We start from the raw sequence: 24,090 nt of genomic DNA, 5'->3' as shown, positions 1-24,090 counted from the left end.
TGTCAGAAAGCTTATTTCTGTGATTGCGAGCTTGTTATACATACTACATGTAGCGTAAACAAGAGTTTATTTCATTTTCAAACGAAGCATGCCAGTATAAGAATTTGATCAGGTACCTACGGTACCTAACTACGCAGGGGTTCACGTCATGCGTTAACAACTGAAATCTCCAACTTGGCTACGGCAAAGGGAAGCCAAAGTAAACAAGAAATGCCAAGAACTATTTGTTGGTGTTTAATTGAACAGAATCACGGTTTTTAAAATTAAATACGGGCAGCGTAAACCTAGTATCGTTGTTTGGCATGCTTCTGCTCGCATTTGTTTTTAGGGTTCCGTACCCAAAGGGTAAAACGGGACCCTATTACTAAGACTTTGCTGTCCGTCCGTCCGTCCGTCCGTCCATCCGTCCGTCTGTCACCAGGCTGTATCTCACGAACCGTGATAGCTAGACAGTTGAAATTTTCACAGATGATGTATTTCTGTTGCCGCTATAACAACAAATACTAAAAACAGAATAAAATAAAGATTTAAATGGGGCTCCCATACAACAAACGTGATTTTTGACCAAAGTTAAGCAACGTCGGGAGGGGTCAGTACTTGGATGGGTGACCGTTTTCTTTTTGCTTTTTTTTGTTTTTTTTTTGCATTATGGTACGGAACCCTTCGTGCGCGAGTCCGACTCGCACTTGCCCGGTTTTTTACATGTTTGATTAGTGATTACGTACACCGTATTTGTTATAAGTAAATATAGGGCTGGCTAAAATCAATTTTGTTTTGTCGAAACGATGTTTGATCGACATCTTTAAGGCCAATTTGCACCATGATGTCGCTAGACCCCTAGACCCATATGGTGTAAAGATTCGCTGGTTATAGATGAGGTCTTGGTAGCTCAGTTGGCAGAGCGCTGGAGTATCGATCCAGAGGCCGTAAGTTCAAGTCTCACCCAATCCAGTAATTTTTCCACTTTTAAATTAGACATTACCTCTCAAAAAGTCCAAATGCGCGTTGACGACTTCTTCGGGGTTGGTGTGGAGGAAGCGGGCGCTCCAGAGCGGGTCGCCGTCGATGACGTGGCCCACGTGGCACGACAGCTGCGACGAGAAGCCCCCGTCCAGCACAACCACCTCCGGAGGCTCCACCGCCTCGCCGTTCGTTGGAGTCATCACTCGCGTCAGATACAACTGTCACAAACAATAGGCTATGGTCATTTTTAACAAATCCAAGCAGCCTATATATTACAGATCAAAGGTCATAGAGGGCATGAAAATCTCTAAAAGTTATCGCTCACTGGTAAAGCTAAACTTTGCAGTGAGTAAGTACCTATATTACTGTTCAAAATTAACATAAAAAAACGTTTTTATAGTTCCACGCTTCCGGTGAGAGCGAACGCGGGCTTTAGTCTGTACAATAGATGAATAACAGTCGTGGTAGCAAAAGGTATTTAACTCTCAATACGGAACATAAATCAAACGTCTATTACATTTACCTATGTATAGGTTAAGTTGGTACCTACAATAGATGTGAAGTTTTAAATGATAGTTTAATTACGAAAAAAATATCCCGCTTGCTTAGCTCATTTCTAAAACGAACAATGCAATTGCGAAATGAAATTCTAGGTTCTAACAATTCGCCACGGCTAGTAGGAACATGACAAACGGAAAGTAATTTTTCAGACGTCTTTAAAGCACGGGCTGAAACGTTCATATAACTTATAACTCTGCCTGGAAATAACTAGTAGTTTCAAAAGGGTATAGTTTTCAGAAGAAAATAATTACACGAAACGATAAAATAACCCGATAATGTCCCTCGCCGGTCATTTGCTTGTTGTATCGAACAACGGAATATAAATGATATATTGAACCCTAACAAATATCGGTTATCATTCTTGTTCGAGCAACCAATGCAGGGCCATTGTCCTTTGTATTGTATCTTTTAGGCGATTTGTCATTAAATAGGTAGTTTCTGATGAAATAAACGTGCCTACCTTTTCCCTGAAAGCATAATGCGCACAATATCATTAGGCCTGGGAAACGTAAAGGAAGAAGGAAAACGCCAGTCGTTATTGACAACGGTTGCGAATAATTTAATGTACTAAGTAACGGGGGTATAGGTATCCGAGATACCCTTTTACTTATTGAAATCTCAGAGCTCTGTTGATCAAACAAAGGGTAAAGGATTACAAAAAAGCACTTTCGCTGTTTTGTTAAAGGCAGGTAAGTGCAGCTAACTTGGTACAGCCGCTACAGGTAGGCTACCTAATATCTAAATCTAAGTATAATTACAATGGGCTTGTGGTATTGCACTTTGGTAGTTTTTGTAATAATTAAAAGCCGGTTTATAGCTGACTGACGTTTATTGTCAAATCATCTGAAATCTCATGTGCCAGTATAGTAACAACCTTTTTACAATCGTAGCATCTCTCCCTCTTAAGTTAGTTACCCGGTATAGTAAAATAAAGTTTTAACTAAACGTTTAAACGATTTACCATAATAAAACACAACCAGAGACATAAACACAACTAGTACTATTTACTGACTAACACTACACTTACTTAGCTAGACTAGCCCGCATCCAAGCGCGCAACGCACGGGCGGAAGCATCGGGCGGTGGCGCGGCCAGAGCATCCACCGGTGGCGTAAGGACACCCGCGCTAGCGGAAACGTGCTGCGTCAAAGGCTGCTCTGGTGCTGCCTGAACTTCACCGTCCGATGCATCCTCAAACGCTTCGTCAGCACCCACACCCTTGATCTACATACCTTCGCCATTCGATTCCCTGACCCATATCAACCGTATACGAAACTGGACCAGTTTGCGACTTCACCCTACCTTACGACCACTTCTCCCCTCTTACGAACACAGTTAAGATAGGTATTGGAAAATAAACGTATTAGGAGCGAGCGGTAGGTACGTCCGCGCCTTCGTACAGAGCTCTTTTCATAGCTTCTTTGTTTTTATCGCATTTTCAGCGGCACCGTTGCCTTATGACCTGTATGGGGCTGACGTAACGTGCTTAATATAATATTCTACAAAAAACTTCTTAAACTCATTAGATAAGAATGGCGAACCATTGTCGGTCACGAGCTGCTCAGGAAAGCCAAACCGCGCAAATACCTACGGATCGGAACGTAAGGATAGTTGTACGAGCGTCCATGTTTCTCATCCTCACAGCTCGCGACAGACGGCCACTCAAACAGAACATAACCATAAATTCTATTTAAAACGGAATCCGCCTTCAACTAATTTAACATAGCTTACAGTCTCCGAGGTTATAGGCGCTGCTATCAACAGTTTACCTAACAAAAAATTGTTTCGCCTCTAAAAAGACCTGCATACAAGCGGAAACCCATTTCCAAACTATGGTTCTTAACAACGCATGCAACGGAAGCAACAAAGGGCTTACATTTGGTATAAACTTTCCGTAATAATTCAACAGCCCGAGAAAACTTTTAAGTTGCGATACATCTTTCGGTTCTGGAGCATTGGAAATGGCGTCTAGCTTAATCGGATCTGGTCGTTAACCATCTTTGTTAATAAGGTCATTCCCATGGTGCGAAGCGTTCAAGTACAGCGCGCAAGTTTAGTTTGTGCGGCTGTTTATTAGACCCGGTCACGCAAATGTCATCCAGGAAAACAACACAATTAGGAATCCTGCGCATAGTTTCCTCCATAAGCCTTTGGAACCTCTCCGGAATGTCCGAAAGCCCATACGGTATGCGACGGTACACAAATGTACCCACATGAGTGGTGATTGCAGTGCACGGCTGCGAGTCCTCCGTCAACAGACACTGTTCGTAAGCGTGACGTAAATCCAGTGTAATGTACTGCTCCCACCCGCTAAGATTAGCGAACAGCTCCTCTGTGCGAGGTAAGGAATCACGCTTAAGCTTAGGATTTACCGTCACCTTGTAATCACCACAAATGCGCAATTCTCCATTTTGTTTAACTACCGGTACTATTGGGGCTCGATAGTCAGAATGATCAACGCGGCACAGGATTCCGTTGCGCTCCAGTCGTGTAAGTCCGCGTTCAATCCGTTCGCGCAACGCGAGCGGTACCGGCCTCGCACGAACATAAACAGGGTTGTGGTCTGTGAGCTGTAATTGAATGCCTTTTTTACAAGTACCTAATTTATCCGTGAACACCTCTGGGAACTTACTACACAGCTGGGTCACCAGTCTGTCCCCCTCCACTATCTCATTTATAACTGTTTGACCTTAAGAGCACGTATCCATTCACGACCCAAAAGGGGCCGCCCTCCGTTTTGAATGACGTACAATGGCAAGTTAGTTACTCCTGATACCGTTTAGCGCAACGTCAACTCATAAGTATCCAAGGGCTTCGATTGGTGACCCAGAGTAGGCGCGAAAGAAACTATCATTAGGTTTAATTATTTTATGAGCAAACTTCTGCTTATAAAAGTCCTCATTAATAGCAGAAATACGACTACCCGTATCGATCTCACAAACAACATCTTGTCCGTCAACATTCAATGTTATAAAATAAGGTTTGTTACCTTGCGGTGAAACTTACGTAGTAAATAAATCCTCATTCAGATTCTTCGTCCATGTAATTTTGCCGTTCGAACTGTCGACGAGCCTCTTCGCGTCCTTGACCGCACATCACCTTCAAGTGACCGCGCGTGTTGCATTCATCACAGTTGTAATGCATATATTTACACTTGTCCGGCCGGTGCGCCTTCCCGCACCGCCAGCACTGCGCCTGGTTGCCGCGCGCCGTGCCGCCCCGGGCCGCGGCCGCGCCGCCGCCGGCTCCGGGCCCGCGCCTATCGCGCCGAGCACTCGCGTGATGCAAACCTTCGCCAATATCGCCGCCGCCGCCGTCGCAGCCCGAGGTGCTCGCCGGCGCCACCACTGCGCCGCTCACCTCCGCGTGCTTCTCCGCGGCCTCTAGGGCGAGAGCCAGCTCCACCGCTTCTTTATACTGAATATTTTTTTCAGCGAATATCCGAGATCGCATCGCCTCGTTTGCCAGTCCCGACACGAACTGGTCGCGCAGATTCTCCTCGAGCTTGGTGCCGAAACTGCAAGTGCTCGCTAAATGCTTTAAGTTCTGCAAATATTCTGCGAGCGGCTCGCCAACTCGCTGTCGGCGCAGCCTAAAGACGTGCCGCTCGGCAATCTCGGATCGCTGCGGTTCCAAATGATCAGTTAATAATTTTACCAGCTCTTCAAATGTTTTGGCCTCAGGAAGTGTCGGTGAACACAAATCGCACATAAGAGTATACGTGGCATGCCCGACAACTGTTATCAGCAGAGGCACCTTCAGTTCGGTCTTCACTTCATTTAATACCATGTACTGTTCCACTCTGCGGATATATGCCGGCCACTGTTTAGATGTCAAGTCAAACGGTTCCAACTTCCCGAAAGGCATTTTTAAATACTAAATAGCCCGATAAATTAACTGAAAATACAAATAAAATCCGAAATCCTGTCGCCAATGTAATAATTAAAAGCCGGTTTATAGCTGACTGACGTTTATTGTCAAATCATCTGAAATCTCATGTGCCAGTATAGTAACAACCTTTTTACAATCGTAGCAGTTTTATTGTAACTTCAACAGCTTTTTTTTTCTAAAACCATGAAAAATTTAAAATTGGAACGTAAATGTGAGAGAATATTAGGTACAACAACTTGACGAGTTGTTTGCACACTGCACATATATTTTCATATACCTGCCGGCGTATTATGGATGGCTTTATCTGGTGGTGATTATGGATGGTGATAAAATAACTGTCACTTTTTAACACCGTGGGATAGAGAGTGACGGACACGGTTTTATCACGCTGTCACATAGACAACGACGACATCATCATATCCAATTACTGCATAAGCAACCAATTTATAATAAAATTATATTTCATATGATCGTGTACTTTCTTCCAGATGGAACTGTAGTACAGTCACCTGCAATAATATGTCACTCTTCGAAGGCCGCAAAAATATGTGACACGATCTTATTTGTAGAGCAATAAGAGCGTGTCACATATTTTTGCGGCCTTCGTTGTGTAACATATTATTGCAGGTGACTGTACTTACCTACACTTGAGCTAAAATGCTGGACTAATGAATAATCACGATAAAATTAAGCAAATGATTATCTCCATTCTAAATAGGTTGGTATATATTAACGATAGTAGGTAATACGAGGGTAATACCTACCTAATTATTATATTTAGACTATGTTCGTTTAAAAAAGCGGATTAAAACAACTTAGTAATTAAATTAATTGAAACATATTCAATAATATAATATAGATTTAATAATAAAACAGATTTTTATTTACGACTTGTAATGCCCGACCGTTACTTGTAGTGAACTATTATATAATCTGTGCTCGTAGGATACATAGCTAACACCTCCACAGTTATTGCATCAAGTAGATACAAGAGCAGAAACGTAACCGATAACGCTTTATTAAAAAGATACCTTAAGGTGCCGTAGGTCCAGACAGCAAAGTTTTTGAAAATTCTTAGCTTTTTTAGAACACAATATGGTTGCCAAGGGATCCTTTTAATATACCGAAACTTTTTTGACCAAATTTCGTTTCCCAACCAAATTTTACCAACTGCACGTTTGTCAACTCAATCTTTCCCATATGAACATTTAACAAACTTAAATTCCGACAAATGATCATTTCCCAAACTATTACTTTGCAACTTTTATAAGACCAACTGTTTTTTTCTCAAATGTTTTACTTAGACTATAAAATGTTCGCTCAAATTTATTTTCGTCAAATAAATCTCTGGACAAAATTATTTTGTCCAAAAATATCTTTACTTATAAAATGTTTGTTCAAATAAATGTATAGCAATCCACTACTTTACAAAATAGAGCGGTTGCCGACTCCCTTGCTTTAAAAAAAGTGATTGTTATCTGCCACAATCGTTTTTTTATCAATTAAGCCATACTTTTGAATATGTTGCGGTAGTCTAAACCGGGTGCGCACAATTCATATAAAATTGCAAATTCGATTATTGAAACTCCGAAAATGTATCTCATATAATTTTACATCCTAATGATCATTGTACATTTTCATTTTAAACAATAAGTACTCATTGGAACTTCGAATTTATTATATTCATAATGTCATTCTACATAAATATCTCTATTACTAAAATTTAAACATATATTATTACTCGACATGTCGATTTTGACATATTTGATTTTATTTATAACAGCATGCACCTGTAGGTCAAGTCAGGTTAAAATCCTGCCAGAAAGGTGGGTTAGGTTAGAACTGCGACCCTCACAGAATCGAACTGCTGCCAGAAAGGTGGGTTAGGTTAGGTTAGAACTGTAACCCTCATAGAACCGAAATGCTGCCAGACAGGTGGGTTAGGTTAGGTTAGAACTGCGACCCTCACAGAACCGAAATGCTGCCAGAAAGGTGGGTTAGGTTAGGTTAGAACTGTGACCCCCACAGAACCGAAATGCTGCCAGACAGGTGGGTTAGGTTAGAACTGCGACCCTCACAGAACCGAAATGCTGCCAGAATGGTGGGTTAGGTTAGGTTAGAACTGCGACCCCCACAGAACCGAAATGCTGCCAGAAACACCTTTCTGACAGGTGGGTTAGGTTAGGTTAGAACTGCGACCCTCACAGAACCGAAATGCTGCCAGAAAGGTGGGTTAGGTTAGGTTAGAACTGTGACCCCCACAGAACCGAAATGCTGCCAGACAGGTGGGTTAGGTTAGAACTGCGACCCTCACAGAACCGAAATGCTGCCAGAATGGTGGGTTAGGTTAGGTTAGAACTGCGACCCCCACAGAACCGAAATGCTGCCAGAAAGGTGGGTTAGGTTAGGTTAGAACTGCGACCCTCACAGAACCGAAATGCTGCCAGAATGGTGGGTTAGGTTAGGTTAGAACTGCGACCCTCACAGAACCGAAATGCTGCCGGAAAGGTGGGTTAGGTTAGGTTAGAACTGCGACCCTCACAGAACCGAAATGCTGTCATAATGGTGGGTTAGGTTAGGTAAGAACCTCACAGAACCGAAATCCTGTGACCCTCACAGTGAGCGAGCGTAGCGAGAGCAAATGCTCGCCTTAGTCTTCGAGAAATTCTTACAAATAACATTATGGGCACAGATACATTCTCAGTGACAATATTATGAGTATGTATCGGATTATTATGTATGTATCGTTATGAATAATGTAGGTAGTAGCACAAAAAACTATTAAAAAAATATATGAGTAATAATTTTCGGAGAAACGATGATTATGACTACAAAGCGGTATTATTAGAAATATTCGAATAATGAATTGTATATGAGCCAATATGGACCCATGAGTTTTGTTTTGGTTTTTGTTTTCTTTGGTAAGTACTCATTAGGAGTAATTAAAATTTGTTCAAATAAAAATTGGCAATTTCTGTTTTGATAACTGTAACATTTGTCATGTTTTGTTATGGTTTTTGTATTCTTTGGCAACTAATAATTTCGAGTAATTAAAATTTGGTAAACTAAATGTTGCCAAAGTAAGGAAATGTCAAAATATTTTTTTGCATATCGTTCTCTTGGAAAATATTTATATGCGTCTTGTTTAGTTGGGAAATGATTAGTTGGCTTTTATATTTTTGGGATAGATTGTTTGGGATATGAAAATCTGGCAAAAAAATTTCGGTAATCCATTAGTAGCCCGGTTGCCAAATTTAATTAGCAATCTTGAGGCCTTTCTTTAGTAACTTAATCGATTCGAAACCTTACTTTTGACTTTACTTATAGATAAAAATCACGAACATCAACAATATTTTATTTTTGAGCGAAAATATCGGTTACTTTTTTTGTTAAAACTTACAAAAAAAGTTCAAAAATATAATATGATATCCGCGATCCCGGACACGCACAGCCGTCTCGCTCACCCATACGCTCAGTGAGAGTGAGAAAAACCTGAACCCACGGGTCCCAAGGGGCCTTAAGATGGAAGCACATAAATTAATTTTCTAATCATCTTTCGGCTCATTGAATACTTCATCAAGATGATTCAAGTCAGCCTCCACTGTTTTGATATTTGTGTTTAACACCACGCCTTTGAATGGTTATACCTAGGTAGTGTAGGTAGGTACTTCATATAAAAATGAAGGTGAAATATCTACCTAATGGAAACAGGGAGAACTTAGTAGATAGTAGATACGAAACATTGATATCCGTTTTCTTGGCAACTGTTCTGAGAAACCACTAATAGGACATTTACATCGGCTGCCGTGCATCGGCTGGCATTGCCATGTATCAATGCTTATTGGAACATATTGATAAAGCCCATTCGAACAACTTTCATGTATACACGGCAGCATTATGTGCAAATGTATACTGAGCACCTACTCGGTGTACATAGGTACCTACCTACACAAGTCGAACAACAACAAAGTGATTAACTAATGATTAACTATTATAATTAAACACAATATCTATTGTTAATATTATCACAGCATTATCAAAGTTCTTCTAGGTATTGGTTATATACTTTATGATTGCCTACAGAAGACGAACGCTATTTAAGTAAGTAAATGATAAATCTTTCTGACCTACCTATCAGAAACGTGACTTGACAACGAGAGTGGGGTCAGAGTAAAGATCTGTGAGGGTGTTCTTATCATTATAATACTATATAATACAAATAAGACTACATAGTATAGGTAATGTACTTTCAATGTAACGACCTGATAACATTTTAACGCGCGTCAATACATACATCATATAGGTACATACTTAAGCCTCTAGTGCATTAAGTTCAAATTAATGCAAATATTTTTATGACATGCACTAGAGGTTTAATTTTCTCGTCCTAGCATATTGTGTAATAAAGAAATAAAGAGTTGTTTTCGCATTTAAATACTAATCGAACACAAAGTGCCGATTTATTTAATAATAACAGTACAGGCCGCGTAGCCAAGATGCCGATCGCTTACGCTCCGTAGCGATCGAAACGCAACTGTCACTGTCGCACTTATATGGAAGAGTGATAGAGAGACATAATGCTTTTCGTTGTCGAAGCGATAGCGATTGTAACCTTGGCTAGGCCGGCAGGATGAAGATATATGACACCACCAAGTAAACAGAAACGAATACACCAAACTATATAAGAAGAACACACTTTTAACCTTTTAACGAAGTAAACAAAAACGAATAATAGGCACTGGATGATAAGGACTGCGGCCCTGAATGCGAATGATAATTCAACCGGTTATTAATCACAACCCGAAAGAAAGGAGCGTTACACCGTGTATACTTACTTACCTCACTTACCTGGCATCGTCGGTTTTATGTTTAGGTAGTTAGGGACTACCGATTTTCACACGCCGTTTTAATTAAACGGGACGAGACTTAACCGGTTTTAATTTCGAAACGCCCATAACACGTGTGAAACGCCGTTATGGTAATAAACAGGTACCTACGTGATTGAATCTAGACTATTATTAATAAGGTTTCAGGGGGTTACGGAACCTCTTCGAATGCAAATCATGTAGAATTTCTAAAGCCCCCTCCAGACTATGCGCGTGAATCGCGGGCGAAGCCGCGAACGCGAGTGTGGAGTCGATTTCGCTGTCTGCGAAAATCGAATCCACACTCGCATTCGCGGCTTCGCGCGCGATTCACGCGCATAGTCTGGAGGGGGCTTTAGAGGCTTTAAATTAAATAAAAAACCGGGCAAGTGCGAGTCGGACTCGCGCACGAAGGGTTCCGTACTATAATGCAAAAAAAAAACAAAAAAAAACGGTCACCCATCCAAGTACTGACCACTCCCGACGTTGCTTAACTTTGGTCAAAAATCACGTTTGTTGTATGGGAGCCCCATTATATCTTTATTTTATTCTGTTTTTTAACCGACTTCCATTTCGTAGAAGGAGGAGGTTCTGTATTCGGTTGTGGCTATTTTTTTTTTCTATGTACATTCACCGATTACTCCGACATCCGTAGTCCGATTTGAGTAATTCTTTTTTTGTTTGATAGGAGCTACCTCCGAGTTGGTCCCATTTTAATTTGGTTCTGTTCTGATGATGGGATCCATGAGGAATTGAGGGAACTCCTCAATTTTTAAAGGCACATGCATGGTGATTTGGGTGTTTTCTTAAGCAAGTCGAGCATTTTCTCCCGAAAACCACCACTTTGACGAAATAGACCTGATGATGATGATTGTTTTGATGATAATGATGATGATTTTTTAAATGTAGTATGTTCAGCGATTACTTCGGCACCTGTGATCCGATTTGAGTAATTCTTTTTTTGTTTGGAAGGAGTTGCCTCCAAGGTGTTTCCGTATTATTTTTGGTTCTGGTCTGATGATGGAATCCATAAGGAATTGAGGGAACTCCTCAATTTTTAAAGGCACATGTAAAGTGATTTCGGTGTTTTCTAAAGTAACTTGAGCATTTGCTTCCGAACACCGCCAATTTGATGTAGTGCACGTGTAGCCTTACCACGAGTTTGACATTGACATATTCGCTAAGTTAGCGACGCTAACGCTTTCGTAACTTACTTTTTATGCATCTCGCTCGCACTAATATGCCAGTACGAGCGAGATGCAAAGAAAGTAGGTAAGTTACACACACGCTAGCGAATAAATCAATGTCAAACTCTTGGTAAGCTGGTAAGGATAGGTACTGATCGGGGGTTAGGGTTAGGAGTTAAGGGGTCGGGTAATGGTGGTTGAAGGGCTGTTGGTTCAGGGCCGAGGGGTACATGGATCAGGGGTTGATGCGCTGTGAGGTAGAGTGATCGGGGGGGTTGAGGGATTGGGTCAGTGGCGGGGCGGAGGATGGATTTAGTGTAGTGACAGGAATTATAATTTCCCAGACGGACTCGAGAAAATTCCTGATTACATATTGATTAAAGTAGGTCCACGAATTTAGTGTTAATCATGATGTTGTTTTTCATTCATGCGTCGCGCTCAAAATATAAAACAATTCAAGGATTTGTTGCCAAATTTCACCTAAAGCGGTTCAGCTGTTTAGCCATGAAAAGGCGACAAAGAGGCAGACAAAATTACTTGCACATTTATAATAGTTATTAAGTACAGTTCTAATGGGATTTATAGTCATAAAGCTGATTATTTTTGACGGGTATTGTTACTACTTGGCTTGGCACCGACTTCAAACATATCAGTTGGTAACGCATAGACTTAAAAAGGATAATATTTTATTTCATCCTTTTTGAAGTCGGTTTTCTTTTTTTTGTAAAAAGTTTTTATTAGTATTTGTTGTTATAGCGGCAACAGAAATACATCATCTGTGAAAATTTCAACTGTCTAGCTACCACGGTTCGTGAGATACAGCCTGGTGACAGACGGACGGACGGACGGACAGCGAAGTCTTAGTAATAGAGTCCCGTTTTACCCTTTGGGTACGGAACCCTAATAAATTAGTTATTGTTTACCGAAATGGATGTTTATGTCATTATTAGAGCGGTATGTACCCACCAAGTAAATTGGTAGCGGTTTTCGACTATGTTTCTATACTAACGTGGGTATTGTACCATTCACCTTTTTAAATCTTAATTTTAAGGTTTCTTATCTGCAACATAGAAAATTGCACATATTAATATATTTGATAAATTATGTCACAATGTATCGTAAAAAGGCAAGAATGAGTAATTGTAGTACCTATTGAAGAATAACTACCTAAAGCCATCTGAAGCTAAATTGACAACAATTACAAAAAATATGTTAACGTAAAATATACACAGAAAAATGTTAATAGAAGTAAGTAATTTCAAATCATAATAAATTATCGTCAGATGACAACCAAAACTCACTAATTACTAACACGAGTTAAGAGCCATGGTGAACCGTGCGAGTACCAGAATAAGGTTAAAATTTGTTTAGGTAGTTATATTTTTGCAATTCGCGAATTTTGGTTCTCACCTCACACCTGACGTACTTAATTAATACTCAATCTAGTTCTGGATAACCATGTACCTTTTATTATTCCAAACGTTCAAAACAATTCTGCAACTTATAATTACAATATTTATTCTAGACGGATGGATGACCCCTTATCCATAAAGTATACGTTTTTTGACCTCTTGCCTGTTCCTTGTTACACTAGTCACATTTGGCAAACCCCTCCCCCCTGGTGTAACGTCACATATTTGGCAATTATATTTTTATTGAAATCGGCAATTTGAGAAGGGTTTTTTTATTTTTATAAAAAATATTTTGATAATAGCAATATTAGAAATGCCATAACACTAAACCGATTAGGAATAGTAATAAGATAAGTAAGTAATAACGATTATCATTGCAACAAGTGTTTGTTTATATTATTTAAATACTGTACCGCGAATATAAAAATATCATAACTGTTTTCGGTTACGGAAGAAGTTAAAGTGACGTCAAGAATTTCAGTGACAAAGTGACTCTTCTCCCCCTTTTCACAGCATGTCACATGTTCATGACCCCCTCCCAACCCCTTAACCTGTGACATCATTTACGAATGACCCCCAAATGTCATTAATAGCTGGTAATTGTTTCCTATTCACCAGAATAATTATCAGCCTTTGCAGCTCTTGGGGACTTCTTAAATTCGGAATGGCGAATGACACAAAAATGTGAAGGACACTCTAATTAAACATAAATCACTACAGGAAAAACTCAGCAGCTCGGCAAAGCCGTCGAGGCATTTTTACTGCTTAAGAAATATTGTTTTCGTTGATAACGATATTTTAAGCGTCTCGACATCCCACCTGGGTGCGAGGGTGTTAAAATGAATTACCGTCGGCACGAGACCGAAACCCGAAAACAATGACTCCCATACGCAACTATAACAATATAAGGCTATAAGTATATGAACATGTTTTCACGCTTCTTGTCCATAAGTTTATAGAATGACTAGAGGAGGCCGATTCGAACGTTGACAACAAAATACGTGATTACAAGCGTGGGATTCCGAGGCAGTTGCTAAAAAGATTTAAAAAAAATTGATGCTTCCGACATTCTGTGTAAAGTTTTGGTTATAATAAATGTAGCGGTAAGTACTAAATACTTAGGGCATATTGAAAATTTCTGGACTGGCCACCTAGAAAAAATAAGTCTTCTCATATATCAGAATCCAGAAACTTTCAGTATGGCATGTATAATGAAGATCAAAAAAAAAACAAATTCAAGCGTATCATCGGTCATTCTAATGTTCGTTACTTTTTAAATTATTTATACACATAATAAAACTAGTAGAGTCTGGCTAGCCAAAAATTGTTGACAGATATTTCGTTGTTGTATCACCAATTGTCTATGATTAAAAAAAAAGCTAAAAGTCAGTTGTCAATTTATGTAATTCATTCAAATTGTTTTCCGTTTATAAGGGATATATTTTAAATAATATTAATAATATCTATACTGATTGAGGTTCGCAAACTATTTTTCCTACTCGTCGACTATAATTCTTGAATTAAAATTTCTTATACCAAACTTCAATTGGGTATTTTTAATGTATGGGCTCCTAACTCAAGTATAATATTCATTATGATACAGTTTAGTCAACTATAATGAAATTGACCAATCACAGCTCTCCGCGATCAACAGGACGAAACAAAACCAAAGCTCAAATTAATTATTTATTTTAGGTTGTATAGTAGAAACAATTGGTTCATAAGTCAGAAACGCGCATGTGACACCCTTAAAATAGCAACATCCATAGACTACGAAAACCACTTAGTGTTGCTTGTTAGTCTCCATAGGCTAGGGTGGCCAAAATCGAGAAAACAGCTGTCTAAAAATTTTATTTAGCGCGGAGCAAGTACCAGGGCCTCATGAGTTACGAGAAGGTGTCGTTGACGAACGCGCCGGGCGCGGCGGTCGGGGCGCGTGCCAGTATGAAGGTATCGCGGCTGCTTGCGTATCTTAGCTGTGTATACTTTTGGTTTGGTTTGTTTGTATGATTCTACTAGTTAAAAGTATTATTTTTGTTGGCTCGTAGAAAAAGTATTGTATACAATAGTGATATAATCAAGCTTTTCAATCTCGTACCTGACTTAGGCAACTCAGCAAGCTTCGTTGCCTAAACACGGTACTCGACTGAAAAGCTCTCTATTATATCACGATTGTATAAAATACTAATTTAAGCTCGTAAATAATTACGACAATGTGCGAAGTCGACGTGTAGCGTTATATAACGAAAAACTGCAATGTTTACAATTCCTCAACAAATGTAAACAAATTATGAGGTTGGTGCTCTATAAATATTTTGATACTTAGCATTTAGCATATTTGGCATAGAAATTATGTATTTTTTTGGTAATGGATTAATATTACGGTATTATCGAGCATGGTCTTATTTACACTACATTTCATTTTTCGCCTTGTTACAATGGTATATGGTGAGAAAGTGTTAACATATGTGTTTATCGTTGACTGTACTTTACATAGTGGTGAAAATGATGTGAGCTGACTTTGAGTGCATGTCAACGTATATTTAACTTATATCCTTAGGTATCTTGCGTGTGCATAGAAAATCAATAATATTTTCTAGTATCAAAACTATAATTCCTACTACACAAAGTGTGACCAGCCCAAGATTTTTTGAATGTCCCGCCAAACATTTAAGTAAAATTTCAGTAACCAGACTCTACCTAACCATACAAACATCAACGAACACTGGGTGACTTAATTTGAATTGATAAGAATATTTGTAAAAGCTCTATGCCTTGTATAAATAGCGTTAATTCCTATGTGGAATTATTGAAATATCGGGATCTCACGGGACTGAAAATATTTCTTTCCGCAGACACTGAGATTGAATATAGAATACGGGATTGGCAGTCCTATTCATATCATTACCCACCGGGAATAAAAATACGCCGATAAAGACGGAATAGTCACAACATTCATATACCTTCTATTTACGAAGTAACGATATAATCAAAGAGGCGGTAAGTACTTACCATCTTTAAATTTCTTATAAATTTAGAAGGAAAAAGTTATGATAGACAAAATTTTAGTCATAAGTACAAACAATTCAAAAAATTCTGATACGACTCACTGACCTTATACTCATTTGTACGCCTTAAATGCCCAAATAAAAATAGTTGTATATATATATATTATAAAATTTAGGACGATCAACGAATTTAAGAATTTTATTACCCGAGAAATTAATACCGAGTGCCATTCCTCTATCGCTAAAAATCCGGTCGTTCACCTTAACATCATTGCGAGTTTTATATAATTAGATTCTTCACGTTTTAATCTAGTGACAGTGCCGTATAAACAGTGATATTAATAATGATATGATTAATTTTTTTATAAACATATTCACTTTATTTTTCTCGTTAAAATATAAATAAGCAACAGTTGATAAAATATACGAGTATATATACTATAGGTAAGCAGTTGTCTTAAGATGTTGTTATTATAAAAGGAGTTAGGGGGATTTTAGTTACAAAACCCGATCCTGGTCCAAGTACCAAATCAATAATGAATTAATGGACGATTACTTTTTATTATATTATATTTGTAAGGCATGCTATTTAATTTTAGAAACAATTATTATATTTTCAATACAATATGAAATTATTTAGACGGTCTCTACACTAGAGTTTGTTAATACTGTCGGCGTATGATGGTCGCGCTTAAAACAAGAGTGTCGCGCGATGTAAAAGTAAATTAATACGTAATAATTTTACACTGATCGACCTAGTCCCACAGTAAGCTCAGTAAACCATTTCAGCTTTTCCAAAAATGAATTCGTACCTTAAGTCCGGAACTGGTCGTCAACCAATTCACGTTAAATTTTGTGAGCAGGTTTGATGATTAAATAGCTTTTATTTTTTCAAAATGGCGGCCTTGGTGGTTTACGAGGTCTACAGTTCACAGAGCCACTAGTACGAAGTTATATTGTATAAATACGTATATATGTATATAGAAACATCAATAACTCAGGAACAACTATGTGTGATAAACACACAAATATATGTCCTTACAAGTATTCGAACCCATGACCTTGTGCTTCGTAGCAGGGTAACTACTGACTAGGCTAGGAGGCCGTAAAAATTGGTTAGGTATATTAAATATGGTGTTTAAAATTCAAAATGAATTTAATTTAAATAATCTGCTTGTCACACGTTTGGTTACCAACTCATTTGTGAAAGCGAGCAATAAATTATAGATTAATTCAGAAATGTTATTAACACGTGCAAACTACGAACATACTCGCCAATAAGCAAATACTTGGTTTTGGTTGGCAACTAAATATGTTAACCCGTGAATAAATTACACAACCACTGAGTAAACTATCTATATCACTAAGTTAAATAGGTATGTGAAGCCGGCTCATAAATAATCAATACATATATCTGTATATACGCACAGAAAAACACGCAGGCAACTAAAAATATACCTAGTTAATACATAAATAAAGTTTGTTATTCTAGAAAAAAGCACACAAATAATAATGATTGAAAAACCACAAAATAAATCAAAATGTATTGATAGGATACTTATCTATGTATATGCAACCGGTATCGGTAGATTATTTTCCAAATTAATTTTAAGAAAACAATAATTTATAATCTTGTTCAAAATGATATCAAACTTCGAATAACAATGTGAGCTACAACAATATTTAATAACTAAATCGTTGTAACGACTTCTCAGTTTTATTTTGAGGTATACTTGACAAAAATTATCCAAATACCTACATCTAAAAAATCAAAAATAGATTACTCACGTACAAATCAGAACCTTTTTTCTAAGCGAATATTCGAATGGAATATTTAAATGAGTCTATGTTTAATAGAGAGTCAACAAGGCGACGCGAGGCGCAGACAAACACTATCGCAAACACACGCGTATCGCACGTTTGTACCGGCGACTCCGCGCACAAGGTTAATCTGCGTTTATTTCTGGACAAAATACATTAGTTTAAACACATAACAATAGTTTAGGCTACTTGAGACCACTCGGTTCGAAGATCGGTAAATGATTGAAAATGAAACGTTAACGGAGCAACAACAATATTAACATAATGAATAAATAATTATTTAACAAGGCTGAGTCAAGTCAACAAGCTTAACGACAGCTCATAATACCAACCAGCCTAACGACATGAAAAACGTTTCGCTTGTTTAGTTTTCTGTATGATAGAGTCGGACCAAGAAAAGTCTGCAGCGGACTTGATAGCCCACGCAGTGCAAGTGTTATTTCTACGTCATAATTTCATAGAAGTTTGACGTTTAAAATAACATTTGCACTGTGTGGGCTATCAAATCCGTTGCAGACTTTTTTTGGTCTGACTCTACCTGTCTATAATTTAGGTTAGGCACCGCTTTCACTAAAACAAAATCTCAATTTTTTTACTGTGTTATATTATAAGATTCAGTGATCAAATCTTCGTAACATCTTAAATTTAACCGTTCTCTGACTTTTTAGGTTAGTCGAAGGGCTATTACAGTAAATACAGTACCTGCACTTTCACAATTCACAACCATTTATAATCGTACAAAAAGATTATGACTTTAGGTAGAAAAAAATATTTATAAATTATTTTTTGACTCAAAAAGTTTTTTTTTTAACCTTCAATAAACCGTCGTTTCTAACTTCTATATATTCTCCCCTCTTATATTTTTTTCCCAATAAAACTGTAACTGTTACCACTGGGCGCAATACACTGCGATGGAAGTTCGTGCGAGAGGAGATAGATAGGTATTAATAGAGTTATCAGCAGAGCAACACACTGTTGGGTGGCCAAAATACCTACCACACGATAAATGAAAATAATACTCTGTGGCTTTCCGACGACAACAGTTGAATTATCATTTTTAGTTAAATTACTCAATTTTCATTATGCTGATAGGTACTAAAAGTTCGTCTAACTTAATTTTAAGTATAGATATTTGATAAGGAAAGTTTGATACCCTGGAGACATGTATATTATTAAGCCATCGTTATCCATGGTGACGACGGGTCTGGCCTAGGGAGTAGTGACACTGCCGATGGAGACGATGATCCCGGATTCGAATCCTGGTACGGGCATTAATTTGTATAATGATACAGATATTTGTTCCTGAGTTGTTTTCTATGTATTTAAGTATTTATATATTATATATATATCATTGTCTGAGCACCCACAACACAAGCCTTCTTGAGCTTACCGTGGGGCTTAGTCAATTTGTGTAAAAATGTCCTATAATATTTATTTATTTATTTCGTTCAGGTCATGCAATTATACAATACAATAGGTACAAACAATACAAATACTCTTTATTGCACCCCTCAATAAAAGTAGACAATACAAAAGAAAACAGAAATACAAGCAGAGGTAAACAACAGGCGGTCTATCGCTAAAAAGCGAAGGTAGACAATTATATGTTGTCTTTAAACAAATAACTTTCTGCCCTGCTGACAGCAGGAATAAATGCAAGCTCATGCCGTCAACACACAGTTCGTATCATCAACAATTAAAAATACTTAACAATTTCGTCAGTATTACCGTGCTAAATTTAAAATACGATCTCTATCTAATCAGGTACCTAGTCAGACACATCTTATCATGCCCTAAACACACTCAGCCCAGTGTTTGCGCAATAACGTTTGGGTAACTTTCGATCACGATTAAATCGGCAGATAGGGTGAAGTGTGTTGCTAGGATCTGATTTAAATAGTAGAATAAATCTAAATAAATTAGTGTTGAAACTTACTTTAAAACTGGCAGGGTGACGTCAGATTAATAGTAAAGGGTAATGAACATTAAGTATGTTATATAAACTAAGGGCCACGATGTTGTTTTACACAGTAAAAGAACAAAGTGTCCATCACTGGTATCTGACAGTTTAAGGGTCCGATGCTCATGCCGTTGCCATTAAAAATTTTATCTATACATTACCACTTTGTCGGCATGATTGATTTAGGTACATACGGGATCCTATCTCATCGCATAATAATTGATTGTCATAATGTAATGTTACGCATAAATCTCTTTACCCATAATTTTTCTCCAGCTGAAACAGAAAGTATTTTCGAAAATATTTTGCATAGGTTGTGTAGAATAGGGTAGGTTAGGTTAGGTTTGTGTTATAATTTTTCAGAAATTTTAATATTTCCAGCACAATAACAATTATGCGAAATGAGTTTTATGCGTAACGCTACGTCTTACGTAGGCGAACAACGCGCGAACGCGGCGCGGCGAAAGCGGCCGCCGCCGCGCCGCGCCGCGCCGCGCCGCCTGACATTCGCGTGCAAATCGCGCCGCACCGCGTTCGCAACGAGATCGCTTACGTAGGACACTTCTATGGGCATCAAAGGATTGATTTCGCCGCGCCGCGCCGCGCCGCGTTCGCGCGTTGTTCGCCTACGTAAGACGTAGCGTAACATTACATTAGGACAATCAGTTATTATGCGACCCAATATGGACCCGGTACATACATATATACCCATACCAAATTGCAGCTTTCTAGTTAGCACTTAGGATAACGGAGCAAAGCCTCGGACGGACATACCTATAGCGATAAGCGATAACTATAAGGGTTCCTGTACGGATATGATGGTCGTATTTGTCTACGTGACAGCGTGATAAAACGTTGTCCGTTTCTTTCTATCCCGCAGAGTTAAAAAGTGACAGTTGTTTTATCACGTGGATAAATGTGGATAAAGCGATCCATAATAGGTTTGCTGGTTGACAACGGAACCCTAAAAAGGGGATTCAAAAATTCTCTTTTAACAACAGTTTCACGAAACTCATTGGAAAGATCAATATCACAATGCTAAACTGCCACGCTATAGGGGTTGTGCACAAATCTCGCGAGGTATTTCGGCTATTTTTTGAACGCCCCTCCCCCCATCGAACCTCGCGTGATTTGTGCACAAGCCCATAGTAGTCTTGTCGTGGACTCTTAAAACCAGTGTCAAATCGCTATCGGTCGTTGAGAGGTCATTCACCGCGCGTGTTTCACTGGTGTGTAGCCACGACTTGTATAGTAATCATGTGGGACGTAAATTCGTAATAATATAACTTGGCACGTATTCAATGCTTACTTTCGTATGAAATACGTACCTATATATTTTATTACCCCACTTATCTACTGTACTTATAATAGCGCATTTTACTCAAAAATTAACAGCTAAATGAAATAAAAATATAACTACTGTTCGTTATTTGATACGTGATTTTTTTTACCAACTATGTAAATAGGTAACTGTTAATTTCATCCTAGTTTTTTTTCTCCGTCGGTGTTTTTTACGTTCAAACTTAAAACGTCCCTCTGATAATACGATTTTATAACGTTTGTATTTAGTATTAGAATTCTTAAATAGGTACTATTAGCTTAGCACCCTTGCATACATATTTGTACGCAGGGGTGCTAAGCTAATTACTTTGCTGACATAGAAAACATCCATGATACAAGAACATCGCACAAATAATAATGCCGTACCGGGATTCAAACCCCGGACCTCAAACGTCTTAAACTGTCTTAGTATATTATTTATTACCAGCCTCTCATCTTAAGCATTTTTTTAAATTCTCTTTACTATGATATGCTACATGCTATAGTTTGTTATGAATTTTGTCTGGGATTAGAAACAGAACTAAAATCACAATAGCTGCCTCATGCAAGTCAATTACGTCTATCCGTTGTCTGGTTAGTTATCTGCTGATACAATATGATTTAAGTTCGAGCGAGAAACAGTTTGGACTGTTTAACATCATTATCTCATGGTGAGTTAAAATTGAATTAAAATCCAATTGTTACGTTCCCTGTACAGTTGGAAGTTAAGCTAGACTTTTAGGCAGCGGGATATAACGTGAAATGCCAGACGCTCATATCAGATCAAACTAAACCATTATAAGATAACATAGATATAGGTAGTATCAAAGGTACTTTATTAAATCGTTCTATAGTGTAGTTACTAACTGCGACTGTTATCAGATTATCACATGTGGTATCAACTCATTTATCAGTAGCACGAGCCGTTGTATGGTTACCACAGAAATAAGATTATTTGTTCCCCAGAAACCAAATACCCCACAAGCTTGTTAGCAATCTTGTTTGCTCTTAATAGAAATTCAGATGTCGTAGGCGTAATTATCCCCCTCCGCCCCTCTCCTCTACCGCTCGAAGTTCCCAGATATTCTGCACATACCTATCTACATACATACATCCACTTTAAACTTTTAAGCGATGACCTGAAAAGCTGATTCACCGCAATGCTGAGTACACTTTATACGGCCATAAGAATTTCTTCCGACAATCCAATTTCGTTGTTTAAACAATGAAATTGAATATTGAGAAAGCGCTGTAAAAATCCATTCTGAAAATGTGGAACAATATGGAAACCGAGTAAGGCCAGCGCTGCGCCAGTCCCTACGCTACGTGAAGATATTGAATTATGCTTATACATACATTATTTAAGATGATGACTGGTGGTTATGTAATCCCCCGCCGCTGCGCACATTGCAGGCACCATTTGAAACATTACTAAAACTATAAGGTAGGTACATCAGGTATATAATATGTTGCATTAACTGTATATTATATCAGTATTTTTTACTACTAACTACTTACATAGACGTCAGGTTTGAGCCAAAAGTCTTGCTTTTGTTTTGTTTATCTATTATCACTGTAGAATTTTCATATTACTTGGTAATTAAACTAATTAATTTATAGTATGTATAAGCAAGTATTAATATTCTTAAGTAATATAAGTAGGTAATTGATCAATTCTTAAGAATGTACCTATTTATACAATTTATTATTAACCTTTGTTATTTAATTATAAAATAAAACCTGAAAACGTATATCTTTCTGAAGAACTTACATATAGGATACTAGGAGAGTCCTACTGGGAGACGTGGTTTACGACTCTGAGCTCGCTCAGCGTATCCAGCGCGAACTGCACCAGTTGCAGTGGTGATAAATATTTTTCGGAAAGGAATAAAATCTTCCAACATTATTTGAGGCTCCTTACACGCCAGACGGTGCTACTTTTATAATGATAATGAAAATTTATAGGTGCGCAACTTTTGCTTACCTTAACAAAATTGAATTAAAACTTGTAAGAATGGCGAGCTTAAAGATCGCGTGTCTGAGAGCGCATTCCATCAAGAGATAGACATGTCTTTCCTATAAAATCAATATATTATTATTATGTATTTATTGATCGTTTTTGCTGTTGTAATTATAACACCGCTCACAATCTCTCTGCTTAGCCTTAAGGTTGACTGGTAGAGAATGCCTTATGGCATTAAGTCCGCCTTTTGTACTATAAGAGTTTTCTTTTGTGCAATAAAGATTAAATAAATAAATAAAATCATAAATAATACATGCACAGTGAGAAAAATGGTAACGACCAGGGGTCGGACAAAAAGTGCGGATGACGTAAAAATGACGTAATCTTACACACAGGATGATGTTTGAGTTTGTATTTAAACTTCCGTGTCACGTACCTCCAAAAACGGAAAATTGCCACAGTATTCGAGTAAAGATGACATTTAGAGCGTTTTCTTATACATTAGTAAATATAAATTTTAGCTAAATATAATCGTGAAGATACAATAGCTAAACAATAACGAAGTCAATTTATTGTTCATCTGATTGACATTGTGTCAGTCAAAAACGTACTTACTCATTTCAAGTGGCGATATCGTTTAATAAAGAGGTTGATAAATGATAAGTGATAATTGTTTATGAAAATCAAAAATACTATTTGAAATCATCCTATAAGTGGTTTGACGTCATCCGCACTTTTTGTACGACCCCTGGTAACGACATTTTTTTCTGTTGCAAGCTGTTAACAACTTCTCATTGTATCAGTAGGTAGATAAGACCGATTTGACTTTTCAATTTGAACTAATTTTGACATCAATCGCCCGTGCACCTCGATCGTACTTATAAAGGTGCGAAAGGTACTGATGCGAGCGAAATGCGCTTGAAGTAATAAGTGAGGTAACAAATAACATATCAATAACAAATCAATGACAGATTATTAAAGTTCGAACGGCGCTCCAGACTTTTACGTCAATTCGAGTTTTAGTTATTCGATCAGGCCTATAACCGCGAACATCGAAGTTCGCAAATTGCGGGCATTTTTCTCTGTCACTCTAATTACGCCTTCATTGGAGTAAAAGAGAAAGATCCCCGTAACGTACT

At 38.0% G+C, this 24,090-nt stretch overlaps 1 protein-coding gene across 1 annotated transcript in view; it reads right to left on the bottom strand.

Annotated features, from left to right (window-relative positions):
- The window catches only part of LOC134663737 (homocysteine S-methyltransferase-like), a 35,489-nt gene extending 17,665 nt beyond the window's left edge, over positions 1-17,824 (bottom strand). The window contains exons 1-2 of the mRNA XM_063520202.1: positions 17,676-17,824; positions 983-1,181 (exon numbers count right to left, since the gene is read on the bottom strand). Coding sequence (XP_063376272.1) covers positions 983-1,163 — 181 coding nt within the window. The 5' untranslated portion in view covers positions 1,164-1,181; positions 17,676-17,824. The remainder of the gene's footprint in view (positions 1-982; positions 1,182-17,675) is intronic.
- Between the last annotated feature and the right edge of the window lie 6,266 nt (positions 17,825-24,090).

The sequence above is a fragment of the Cydia fagiglandana genome, chromosome 4 (assembly GCF_963556715.1).
Source record: "Cydia fagiglandana chromosome 4, ilCydFagi1.1, whole genome shotgun sequence".
Taxonomy (NCBI): Eukaryota; Metazoa; Arthropoda; class Insecta; order Lepidoptera; family Tortricidae; genus Cydia; species Cydia fagiglandana.
This window is presented reverse-complemented; position numbering and strand designations above follow the sequence as displayed.